The sequence below is a fragment of the Nestor notabilis genome, unplaced genomic scaffold (assembly GCF_000696875.1).
Source record: "Nestor notabilis isolate BGI_N333 unplaced genomic scaffold, ASM69687v1 scaffold8259, whole genome shotgun sequence".
Classification (NCBI taxonomy): Eukaryota; Metazoa; Chordata; class Aves; order Psittaciformes; family Psittacidae; genus Nestor; species Nestor notabilis.
The window spans coordinates 64015-77173 of record NW_009942355.1 but is presented as its reverse complement, the minus strand read 5'-3'; the positions used below and the strand labels follow the sequence as shown (position 1 = coordinate 77173).

At 49.1% G+C, this 13159-nt stretch overlaps 1 protein-coding gene across 1 annotated transcript in view; it reads left to right on the top strand.

Moving 5' to 3' along the window:
• Nucleotides 1–5883: 5883 nt before the first annotated feature.
• The window catches only part of LOC104411036 (glutamate receptor ionotropic, kainate 3), a gene marked incomplete at its 5' end in the record, with an annotated part of 45934 nt that continues 38658 nt past the window's right edge, over nucleotides 5884–13159 (top strand). The window contains 4 exons of the mRNA XM_010021361.1: nucleotides 5884–6060; nucleotides 7229–7486; nucleotides 8812–8993; nucleotides 12307–12360. Of these exons, the coding sequence (XP_010019663.1) occupies nucleotides 5884–6060; nucleotides 7229–7486; nucleotides 8812–8993; nucleotides 12307–12360 (671 nt within the window). The remainder of the gene's footprint in view (nucleotides 6061–7228; nucleotides 7487–8811; nucleotides 8994–12306; nucleotides 12361–13159) is intronic.

The window sequence follows — 13159 nt, the reverse complement described above, 5'->3', positions numbered from 1 at the left end:
GGGTTCAGAATCTGAATTTCCATGTTCACTTTTGAGGGGTTTTGGGGGACCTTAAAGCTCCTCCAGCTCCAACCCCTGCCCCGGGCAGGGACACCTTCCACTAGAGCAGGTTGCTCCAAGCCCCTGTGTCCAACCTGGCCTTGAACACTGCCAGGGATGGGGCAGCCACAGCTTCTCTGGGCACCCTGTGCCAGCGCCTCAGCACCCTCACAGGGAAGAGCTTCTGCCCAAGAGCTCATCTCAATCTCCCCTGTGGCAGGTTAAAGCCATTCCCCTTTGTCCTGTCCATATAAGTCCTTGTCATCATCACGGGCTTCATAAGTCCATGGAGGCAGAGAGAACCTGTGGCCCTGAGAAAACACAACTGGAAATACCCTGAGAAAGAGAAACTGCCAGGGGAGTAACATTCATCTGCACAGGGACAGGCCAGATTCCTTTTTAATTCCTATGGAAGTGATGTGTAATGTATCCAGGCAGCCTGTAAGTGTAAGCAATGCACTCACACCGGCTCCGAGGTTAATCCTCCCCCTGCGTTCCAAGCTGGATGCTCCTTCTGGGTGTTAGCAATCATCATTCAGAGTGAGCAGCCTCCTCGGGCAGGGACAGCCTGGGCCTGTGAGCAGCAGCAGAGCCCTGCACAGGCTCTCTCTTGCGTGATGCATGTTTATGAAGCCTGAAATTGCTTTGGATATGTGGCTGTGCTGCATCACATTAAGCAGCGCCACACCGAAGTGACAGGGCTGATGCATGATCAGCGGCAGTTTAAGGGGACAGGAACTCAGATCTTTGTGCTGTCAAAATCAGAAAGGCATTGACAGAGCCAGGGAATGATTTCCAGCTCCTTCCCAGAAGGTTTGTTTCAGAAAATGTACGAGTTCTGTTTGCTGCCTTGGCACCGAGCCTGACCAGGGTCTGCTCAGGGAGCACATCCCGGGATGCTGAGCCCTGACACGGACAGTCTGGTGGGATCAGGGCACTGAGCATCTTGGGGTGCGAGGGCTTCCCAGGCAGAGAAAGGGCTCTTGATGGAAGGGTGGGAGCCCCCAACATCCCTTGGCACTGCCTTTCCATTCGGATGTCTTTGTTCCTGTGTGGAGAACCCCAGCCACATCCACATCAGACACAGGGGGCTCCGGCTGAACCAGGGACCAGCTCCCGCTCCAGCTGCACTCACTTGTGCAGCAGTTTGTAGTAGCAGCAACTTGGGGGAAAGTGCACAGAGAGATTTCTTGTGATCAAACCTGTCCTTGCTTTGCCTTTTATTTTTAAATGATATTTGTTGTTTTCTGGGGTTTGCTGCTTTCATTGAACTCATATTAGTGCATCTCAGACCGTAACAGTCCCACGCTGATGGGCAGCCTCTGGGGGTTTTAGCTCCATTCCCAAGAACTTTCTTTAACATCCTATCAGTGTTATCTCATTTCTCTTTATCAGTATAAACACGGAGGCCCTGGACCATGACAGTGACATTCTCTCCACTGGTCTGGTCAGATGAGCAGAAGCATCAGTTCTTAAAGCTTTCCCTTTGGGGAGGCACATCTTGTAGGGGAGGGCTCTCCCTGTGGACCCGCTGAGGGCCATCCTGGAGGATCTAGACACTAGCTCACGTGTACTGGTCCTGGTCAGCCTGCTTGCTAATATTGTCCCCAAAACAAGACAACCCTCAGAGTAGAAAGCACATAAACCATAGATCTCTGGGCAGGACAGGTCTGTGAGACAGAGGCAGGAGCTCTCACATCCCTGGAGGAGCTCAGGCTGGCTCCATCCTCAGTAAGAGCTATTTCAAACCAGGTATTTCTTCCAGGATGTCACATGGAAAGAGACTGTCAGAAAGCTGTCTAAATGTGTTAACAACACTGTCAGCGGGGGAGAGAAAAGTGTTATCAGAAATAGTTGTTCTTCAAAGCTAAGTAACTCAGTGATTTATGAGGAGTAAAAGATAAGAGATCACACCACACGCTGAGGGCTCTTGGAATTTTCTTTCTGAGAATGAAGCTGTTTGTTTTGTTAAAAGAGGAAAAGGGGAGAAAGTGAAAACCTAAAATACTTTGACTTTCTTGACTTAGCTTTTGACAAAGCTAAAAATAACTCAGGCTGCATCCAGCCTGCGCAGCCGCCACTCGGAATCAGCTGGAGCGCTGGGAAAAGATTCCTTCCCCAGTGGCCAGGCTTCCTTCTGGCTCCCTGCTGGGGCCATCCCAAGGGTTTTCCAGCGTTATCACCTGAGACGTGTAGCATAGCTTTGGTGCAGACAAACCTGGCCATGTTCTGGTTGCCATCAGGGGGATTTGGGTGTTTTGTGGGATCCAGATTTTACCCTGAACAGAGGAGCTGATGTTCACAGAATCAAAGTTTGGGTCTGGATATAATGGAGACTTTCAGGTGTTTGCTTTGGATTCTCATTCTAAATGTTTCAGCCTCCCCACCTCAGCAGTAATGTCACTGGTCATCAGATAAAACAACATAAAATATGAAGATATGAAGTAGATTCTACTTAGTGTGTTTTCCCACAGGCTGACTGACATTTCCTGGAGGGCCATTAGCCTGCTTTAAAGGGAAAGACAAATGAATCATTATTTAACCTGCCTGATGATTTGTATTTAGAATCCAAGAAGTCAGATGACTCCATCAAAAGTACTTAAATAAGGGATAACAGTTGATAACATTTGAGCCCATCCTGCCTGAGAAGATACTGACAGTTTGTGCTGAGGCATCTCCTACAAGCTTACTCCCAGATCTGGACCTCATTGCACTAAAACCATACAAACCTGGCCTCAAAAGAAGGTTTTCAGGGTAAAACACATATGCGAACAAACTCGACCTGAAGCTGACAAACCTCAGTGTGTGTTGAACGTGTGGTGTTGCAGTGGGGAGTCTGTATTGACTGGTCAAGGAAACAGCACAGTCCCTTTCTGGGTCAACCAGGCAGCGAATACCCTCCTGAACCTCAGGAGGACGTTACAAAGCGTGACAGACCTCAGCATGGCCATCTTCTGCCTGTCTGCAAAGCTGTGGGAGGTAAGGGGAGAAGGAAAGGAAAGCTGGGGCCTGGACAGACAGGGCAATACTGGAAAAAGGTCCTTAGCACCAAGTCAAGTGAGCAGCAGCCGTTGATCTCCAAGAGATGTGAAATAGCTTCAAGAATCGAGGCAAAAATGGTTCAGAGACATGGCAACACTAAAGCACCTTTAGTTTTATTAGATCAGATTAAACTTGTTTATAGGTAGTATATAAAAGTGGGAACTGTTTTGTTGTTGACTTTCTATCGCCCATTGACTTTCTCTGCTTTTCTAAGCGTAAATCACAGTGAGGTTCCTGTCACAAGAGCCACAGGCAATCACTCTCCCGGGGAGCACAGGGAGAGCTGATCAGGTCTGTGTCCCCCATTGCATTGCTTCACCTTCCCAGATGAGGGTTGCAGGGACGCGTGGGGTCCCCCGGCCCGGCCATCAGCCAGCCCATGTCACAGCCCTCAGCCTCCCAATGGCACAAGCTGATAGTCTCCATTTTGCTCCAATGGAAAAGCTGCACCAATTATTTTCATAATTAGATGGCTTTTCAAATTAATGCCAGTTCTGCTATGTAATCATGATGAAGATTATGCATTAATCAGCTGTTCCAAGCTGGTTATTAGGCTCTTTAAATAATGATGGGAATGAACATCTCGGAAGGAGAGGCGCACAACCAGAGGGGTGGCAGCACCGGATCTCCAGGAGCAGGGAGCCACTGCGGAGGGTTGGGGCCGTGCAGATCTGCCCTCAGGAGCTCTCCCCAGCACCGCTGGCAACTGCACTGGACTGTCCCCATGTACCCAGCACCCAGCCATAGAACTGGAAAGACCTTACTTCTGCCTGTCTGCTTGTCAATGCCTGCCACTGAATTCAAGGTATTGGGTGGCTGCACAGAAAATTCTCTTCTGTCAAAAAGCCTATTATATTATGTCCAGTTGGATGTCTGGAATGGGAATTTATTTGGGATCAAACACCAATAATCCACATACCCACTTTTTCTATATTCTGTCATAATAAGACATGCTCCAAAGCAACCCTGAAAGCTCTGGCTAGGAGAAAGCCTAATGTCGGCTAGTTGGTAATCAATGTGTCATGAACCCAGTTACCACTTGAGGATGATGCTAGAAAACAAAAAATCCCTTGTTAAAATGTTCTGGATGGTGAAGCTTTGACCAGAAAGATGGGGATGAATCTCATGCTCACTTTAGTTTTGTTTATTGTTTCTGCTGTATTATTGTGTGTGAACTTTCTCTGCCCTAAGAAACTTAGATTGAGCTACCAGTGTGTGCAAACTTGGATATGGATGAATAATTTCCCTTGCATCAGTTAATAAATGCTGTGGCATGATTCACTGAGAATGAAGCACTTGGACCGTTCTGCTGGGCTCCTGCCTGCACTGCCAGGCATTCCAGATTGAAAACATGGGCAGAAGTGACTTGCTGAGGATTGCATGGACTGAAACGTGTCTCCAGGTTGAGCATTCGGCCTCGTTGTCTTTATTCTTTCCCCTGTTACCAAACTTAGCACTGAGATGAGGTTTTTTTCTTACCACGGACACGCAGTGAAGAGCTCAAATGTTTTGAATGTTTATGAATGTAAATTAATCACCACACTCACTTCCCAATGGGGACACGGATGCACAAAGTGTGCAGAGGAAGAGGAGGGAAGTGACTTGCAGGGAAGTCAGAGGTCTCTGCAGCTTCCTTAGCAGTCTGGCTGGGAAAACCTCCAGGCACTGCTTACATGGTTTGCTAAGTGCATGGCTTGGCTCTTCCAAACTGGCACTCCTGGCTAACACCAAATTGTCACCAAAAATACAGATAATGTCTTCTGTCTCCTAGAGGAAGATCTATGCAGTTGCTTGAAAGCCAGGTAAGATGAGCAGACATCTGCTGTCTGTAACAAAACATCTTAGGACTACCTTAAATTGAAAAGGAAGATTTTCCTTCTGCTAATGAACCCAGAGACCATCTGTTACCAATTGCACTTGCTTATCTCACTCATCCATTAATTATTTTAGTTTACTTTTTAATAAGATAGAGCAAGGTTTATGTGTCATTCCGTGGTTCTGGAAGGGGCACGGGATGGTGCCTGTATCTCGGGGACAAGGACATGCAATTGCATAACTTATGCCTGCACGGAGTCACTGCAATCAGTGGTTGTCAGTGGGGAGCTGAGGACAAGACTCCCAGACACAGAGCCAAGAAACCCAGTGGTGCTGTGACACGAGCTCCCTGCCCTTGGGGAGGTGTAATGGCATTAACAACTCCTGAACACGGGAAAGCATGCGTTCAAGATGTGCATTACTGAGCAGATAAGCTTTAGGGGAGGAAAATTCCAAGTCTCTGCTGGCCTGAATTAAGAAGCGGGATAACTAAACACGAGGAACAATAAAACATGAGAAGGGCACTAAAAATGGCACTAAAAATAGCAAGGAGCTGTGCTGCACTGCCTGCCTGCTGCGTGAGGATGTGGGCAAGGCAAGGCAGCACCAGCTCTGTACCACTGTAACTCCTCACAGCACAGACCTGGAGCATCTCTGCAGCTGAGCAAGAAGCGTGTCCTCACCTCCCAAGGTCTGGTCCTAAAGTTTTATGGGAAGCCACTCAGCTGTCCCATAAAAACATTCCAAGCCTTTAAATTTGTCCCCTCCTGTCCTGCAAAGCTGGCACTCGAAACGCTCCCATGGACCAGCATGTAACAAACCCCAAATGTTCTCATGTCTTCATTTCAGTCCAGGAAATGTCCTGGAGCAAAACCTTGCTCAGCCTGCAAATGTCACAGCTCTCTCCAAGAGTTATCTTGTCCTTGCTATGTAACATTATGAAACACACTCCATGTGGCTGAATGCTGGTTTTGCCTTTTCTTGCAGGAGGAATCTTCGAGTACGCTGATGGCCCCAATACCCAGGTTATGAGTGCTGAGGAACAAGCCTTCAGGTTTTCTGCCAATATTATTAACAGGAACAGAACTTTGTTGCCTAACACAACACTGACCTATGACATTCAAAGGATACACTTCCATGACAGCTTTGAAGCAACCAAGAAAGGTAAGAACACAGCACTCTTCTTAGCAGCCTTGTGGCCATTTATTCAGCAAAAAACCAGGCACGGCTTCACTCGAGACCCAGCAGCTCATTTTGTCCTGCTCTAGTCAGTGCTCTGGATCAGGAGTCCTCCAGGAGCTGACCTTCCAGGGGCATTTTAATATAAGGGGAACAACTATTCTCTTTTTCCCTCTGCAAACCTCACAAAACTCCATTCAATGTTTGCTTCTAATCCTGAGCGAGGGGCTGTAGGCGATGCCTTTATTTGTTCCTGTATCCCTGGCAGTTTTAACATCCACAGCATAGATATTCTGTTCTCTCCTAAAAGTCATGTTTTATGCTCAGATAAGAGCAGCCCACTTGAATTATTGAAGGGGAGGGAAGAAATGGGACTACACAGCAAAGGCTGTGGGGCTGATGACCTGAGGGCTAACTGAGTGTGCTTCTGTTTGGGGAGAAACAAAACCTACCGCCAGAGCTCCTGGTTACAAGAGGAGCATCACTGGGGAGAGGGGATGTCTGAGTTTGCTGACCCCGGCTGGCCCTTTTGAAGATTCATAAAGTCCTAGAATGGGTTGGGTTGGAAAGGATCATCCATTTCCAACCCCCTGCCACAGGCAGGGACACCTTCCACTAGAGCAGGTTGCTCCAAGCCCCTGTGTCCAACCTGGCCTTGAACACTGCCAGGGATGGGGCAGCCACAGCTTCTCTGGGCACCCTGTGCCAGCGCCTCAGCACCCTCACAGGGAAGAGCTTCTGCCTCAGAGCTCATCTCAATCTACGAAAACATAATTTAGTAGGAAAAAAATAAGATTAATGGGAAAACGCCTTTGTCAGAGTGATTCTCTGCTCATCTGTGGGTGTTTCTTTCACCCCTCTGGAGGCTCAGCCATTTCTAACACACTGGAGCTGTTATTCCCTCTTCTGTGCCTCTAACCACCAGTCCAGACCCCACTGCCACATCCTTCTCTCCCCCTCTCTGCCTCTGGTCACTTGCTGTAATTACCTAATGCCTCTGCTGTTGTTAGTGCCCAGAAGCTTCTCTGTCTGTCCACTGCTCCACGTGCCAGGCCAGGAGAAGCTTTTTGTGCCCCCATGGATGCCTTGATGCTCACCCCTCCCTCAAGTGTGCTTCATGTTTCCCTGACAACATCTCTCCTTCCTTTGCCAGCCTGTGACCAGCTTGCTCTGGGGGTCGTAGCAATATTTGGACCTTCCCAAGGCTCCTGTACCAATGCCGTCCAGTCTATCTGCAATGCCCTGGAAGTCCCTCACATACAGCTTCGATGGAAGCATCACCCTTTGGATAACAAGGACACTTTCTATGTCAACCTTTATCCTGACTATGCTTCCCTTAGCCATGCCATTCTGGACCTCGTGCAGTACTTGAAATGGAGGTCAGCCACTGTGGTTTATGATGACAGCACAGGTAGGTGAAGGAGGAGCTTTCAAGAAGGAATCCAGGATATTTTTTGCTATGGGTCTCATTTAGGAACTTTTGGAATGAAACCTTCTAGCAGCAAAATGAAACGCAGCGATGGGTGCACAGGGACAAGCTGGCTCCCAAGCACTCCACTGGGTGTTGCAGAGGGCCCTGTGATCCTTTCTGAAGCCTTCTGCTCACAAAGAGCTTATAACATGGGTAACCCTCAGCACACCCCAGCTGCCAAGGGGGCAAGGGGAGGATTAATTGTCCTCTGGGCTGATCTGGCTCAGCTCGGCTCTGTTTGGCACCATGGTGCCCATCTATAGAAGCAAAGAGCCTGGTCTGTGGCTCCCGTTGCAGGTGCAGTTTCCCACCTAGAAGCAAAAGCAGTTGCTTTGTTTTCTGGCTAATTCTATAAAACAGAGCTGACAAAGTTTTGCACATAAAGCAAGCTGCTGATGGTTAAACAAAGGCAAGTGCTGCACAGCACTGCAGTTAAAAAAACCCCAAACAAAAGACACATTGGATAGCCTGTCCAACCTAATTCCACTAAACCAAATGGTTTCTTTAGGGGAGGGCTGATGAGAACACAGTTTGACATTCCTGTTTTGCAAATGTGGGTCACAGTATGTTCCCTTCATGGCATATTCTAAAGTAGCTCTTCTATTATGCAGAGGGACATGCTTCTCTTCTCCTCCTCCCAATAGGCATCTGCTTAATTTCTTTGTGCAACATTAGATACCAATAATTCCTGCTCAGCTGCATCCAGCATTACTTTGTGCCCTCTGCATAAGAAAGAAATGATTTCTAAGGGTAGTAAGAAAGTTACGAGTAATGAACTCTGCTATTCGTAAACTAAGCACATCTTATTTTCCTCTCTTTTGCTGTTGTGCCCAGTAAATACTGCAGATTTTAACTCGTTTTATAGCTGATTATCATCTTCAGTCCTTCCTCAAAGGCACATTCGCTTAAGAAAATATGCCATGAACCCAGAGATGCCAAAGGTTAGGACCAATCTGTTGTTCTCTTCCTACCCCGTGTAAAGACTTCAGCTCTACCACAGCTGGATGCAGGGGGAAACACCCAGAAAAGCCATTTTGCCTTAGAACAACTGCTCTGGAAATATTGGGGCGTTTAATGACTGCTCCATGACAACTTGTCTCTGATACACCTTTTAAAATGGCCATTTGAGGGAAGGAGGGAGGAAAGTCTTGACTGCATTCCATGCAATACTATAGGAAGGAACAACGCGCTGGGATAACCAGCCTGCAGGGCAAGGGCAGCCGCTCCTGTAACACTGTGGGTTTGTCTCTGTGCAATGCTCGAAGGCCTTATCCGGCTGCAGGAGCTCATCATGGCCCCATCGAGGTACAACATCCGGCTCAAGATCCGCCAGCTCCCGCTGGACACGGATGATGCGCGGCCGCTGCTGAAGGAGATGAAGCGGGGCCGGGAATTCCGCATCATCTTCGACTGTAGCCACCTGATGGCAGCTCAGATCCTCAAGCAGGTGAGCGGGGGGTGATGGGGGAGAGGCAGAAGTGGCACTGGGGGACCCGTACTGAGACTGGGGGTAACGCAGGGAGAGCCCCACTGATAGAGGTGCAGACCTGCAGCTTCCCCTCTGCCCACAGTCCTCAGCCACGCTGGACGCTACAACACAGACATCCTCCAAGGATACTATTGGATTGCCACGGGCTGCTTCTGTCACTCTTCATTAGCCCTGTATGAGCTTTTCGTGTTTGAATTTTTTTGGCTGCCCGTCTCATGCCCTTGGTTGGTGCATTCATGCCCATGCAGAGGAGCAGGGCATAACCCTCCGGTTTCCATCGCTCCTTCCCAGTCCTGCGCCTCACTGCAAGCAGCCAGGACAGGGCCAGCTGGACAGGGCCAGCTGGGCAGGGCCAGCACCCTCAGTCCCTTCATGAGCACCATGTGCAATTCTTGGACTTTAAGCCAGATGTCAGTGATTTTCCATCATTTGGTCTCCCTCCTTTCTCCCTGAGTTCCTCCACTGGCGTTTTCCATGGCCCAAGCACTTTGTTGCTCCCCCCAGCTCCTCGTTTCCAAGTGCCTTTAGGTTTCAGGGTCAATATTGAGGCAGAGGAAAACGCTCTCACAAAGGATGCTAAAACCCAGCCAGTGGAAGTGTTGCTCCTATCAGCCCAGCAAGACACTACCACATAGATTAACTAAATCCCCTGAAGGGCTGAGAAAGCAAGCACATGGCAAGAGACTTCTCCTGCAGCCTGCTTGATGCAGAATGAAGGGAAGTGCTCAGAGAAATCAGAAAGCCTGGGAGGGATTATTAAAGCAAGCAATAGAAGGGACTCATTGTCTCCTGCCTATTATTTTAACATGCTGCCTGTGTTTGATGCTGTTCACTTATTATGCAGTTTATTATAGTTTATTGTGCCATCTGCTCTGCTCATCACTGCGAGTAAAGCGTGAGAAGATGGAGGAGAGGGGGGACTATGGGGGAAGAAGTCTTTCTAAGTCCTTCTGGCTGCTTTTGTGCGTGTGGTGGTTTTTCGTAGGACCCAAAGCCACGGATTCCAGCTCAGCAATATTACACCGTGCACCTTTACTCAGGAAGAAAGTGTAAATGTTGCCAGAGCTCGGAAAGGTGCAAAAGCCCAACACGTTCCCTGAGTGGCCTCTCTACACTCACACACTCTGGTGTGTGGCAGCGGGGTGGCTCTGAGAAGGGCCACTGTGTCCCTTGGGTCTCTCCCACTGTTGGCACTCACACTTGTGGAGGAATCGGGAAGCTCAGAAACCTCGTCTGTCCCCACCTTTTCTACCCATAATCAAGAAATGCATGTCTAGAGGTGCCACCTTCACTTGTGGAGCAGCTTTAGGTAACAGAATGGTTTGAGCAGCTACAGCCTCCGTTCACTGCGGTGGCTCTGACTAAGCAGGGACCATCGTGCCAGTGCAGACCTTGCTCCCAAGTCATTTGAGGTGACTTAAATCACATTTGCCCCAGCACTTCACTGGGAACCTGGGCAGGGGTTTTAAACTGGAGCAGTGACCCCCCCATGGATTAGTAATCCGTGAATAACAAACAACACAAGAGCTGGAACAAAGACATACAGATGTCATTGCCACACACTGCTGCAGCCTGGGCTCCTTGGCGTGACTGAACAAACACTGAACCAAACCATTCCGTGTTTTACCCTCTCGGACAGACAAATCATTGTAGAACCTCACCACAGAGCTAGGGCTGCTCTGAGGCCTCCCCATCCCTCCCCAGCTTCTCTGACATTGCTCAGTTTTGGTCACTCGTTAATGCTTTACATCTGTTCTTTGGCTTCTCGGATTCTCTGTTCTCTTTGGCAGCTGTCTCGGAACAGTTGCTGTGCTCTGCAGTGCACAGATGTGCCCGTCTTCACTTTAATGGAGCTCCCATTCTCATCCTGGCGATTGCCTGTAGCTCATCCACCATCAGTTACTCATTTCCCCACAAGCCCAGACGTATCCTGCACACAGGCTCTCAGCACTGGGAAGCCAGAGCTTACTTTTTCCAGCAGGTCTGGACTCTTCATCTACCACTGAAGTGATTCAGAGTCTGAGCTGGAATCGCATCATTTCACACCATCCAACTGATGCCTCACATAGTGGTCCCTGCCCCAGCTATCTGCACCCCAATGTGCAGCTCAGGAGGGGGTTACACCATGGCCCCACAGATCCCCACCAGGCACGGGGGAGGCAGGGTGGCTGCAGACACAGCTGCCACGCTCTCTACAAGGTATTTCCAGGCATGGGAACACAGGGTTAAATCCCACTCCAGAGTCACAGTATTTAGGCTTGTAATCTAGATCCTTTCCTTTTCCCTTGTTTTTTGACATCTCACTTCTTTTTGAACTGTCACTTCCCTCCTTGGAGCTAAATTCTGCTCTAGTAATTTTAGTAAAATCCCAGGGAAGCAAACGTTTCCTGGACGGGCTCGGAGCCACTTTTCCTATAGAGGAGATCTTAAAGTGCTCTTGCATGTGCTTTCTCCAGAAAACATGCTCTCAGAGTCACCATCACAGCCCAAACCACGGGACTCTCTGTCCTTTGGGCAGCCACCACCTTCAAGGTGAACTTCCTCATGGACAGAAACGTGTTCCCCTCCTGTTGTGTGGGGCTTGGACAAAGCCACCCAGCCGAGGTCCCTGCAGCTCGTGGTGGTTCTCTGACAACCCTCACAGACCACCTCTCCTCACCAGTGCTCAGCTATGCACATCCCAGCAATCTGGAGCAAGCATCCTTCATGCCGGGGCTGGCGCTGGCCAGGAGGGAGGGATACACACACAGAGCTGTATGTACTCATTGCACGGGGGGACACTGAAGGAAAGGGGCTGCCGAGCACTAGAAATACACATGTAAGAAGTAAAAAAGCCATTTACTCAGCTTAGCCAATACACAGGCTTGTAACCATTAAGAACCGTTAAGAACCAGTAAGAACAGGCTGCTTCGTGGTCATTCTGCACAGGTTTATGCCAGGTTGCTTGTTGTTTGGTATCTGGGGAGGACAGAAACAAGCCCTGGAAGGTTTTGCACCATGAGGTGTGTCACCACGTCCTGGCTTTCAATGCACAGCAACCCCCAGAAATGCCACCGGCCTCCGCGGGAGCTGGGCACTGAGTCTTTGTGCTGTTCCAGAAAGGCTCAAGGACCACAGTTGGTGGGGAAGCACATGCTTAACCCAGAACCGATCCAGAACCCTGCTCCTGTGTTTCTGGGTCTGCTCCTGCTCTCTAGAGGTTTATGCTGCATGAGTGTTGTTATATTCTTGTATCCACTCTTACTAACCTCCTTCCCCTGCTCTCCTCAAGGCCATGGCGATGGGAATGATGACAGAATACTACCACTTCATCTTCACCACTCTGGTAAAGTACCTTATCTGTGCAAACACCTTTTACACCGGCTGCTGAGCTGGATGGAGGTAGTTTGAGGAGCAGGAATAGGCTGAGTGTCCTGTCCTGGGCCTCCTGCATGGATGCAGGGCACTAAAGCGGTGGGGTGGGAAAAGCAAGGGAAAGGCTCCTCATTCTGAGGGATGTCAGTCTTTCCCTGCTGCTGGACTGGCTCCCTCCTTCGGAGCTGCTCTGGCTTTGCACAGATGCAGGCTCTGGGTTTATTTCCCCTTCCAGTCGTTTTGATTTCAATGCAGCTCCCACACATTGCAAGATGAGCAGATGTATGGATCTGGGAGGTGCAGCCCCACAGACAGGCTGTGATGGGGCTGAGTTTCGGTACGAACTGGGTGGGGGGTTCTGTGTGTTCATCTGGGTCTCCCTTAAAAGCCAGGAGCAGCCCTGCTGAGGTCAATAGCTCAGAACTCAGCTTAACTCCACTCTCCTTAAACATGGGCCAGTTCCTCTCTGAGTCCAGGAGGCATTTGGGGCTTTTTGGCCTGCCATGTTTGCTTCCGTTTGGGATGCTATTGCCTAGCAGAGCATTGAATTCTGTGTAAGTTTGAAAATCCAATTTATCTTTTTGCCTGTAGGAACGAAACAGACTAAACCAACCCTCAAAAACCACAGAATTTATTTCTCAGATGCAAAAGACATTTTAATTACCCCTCTGCCATTATCTATTCCAGGCAGCTTTAAGCATTTCCCAGATAACCTCCTATTAATCAGCCCCAGCTGAGCCTAGAGTACATTTCATGTGTAGGTACAGCCT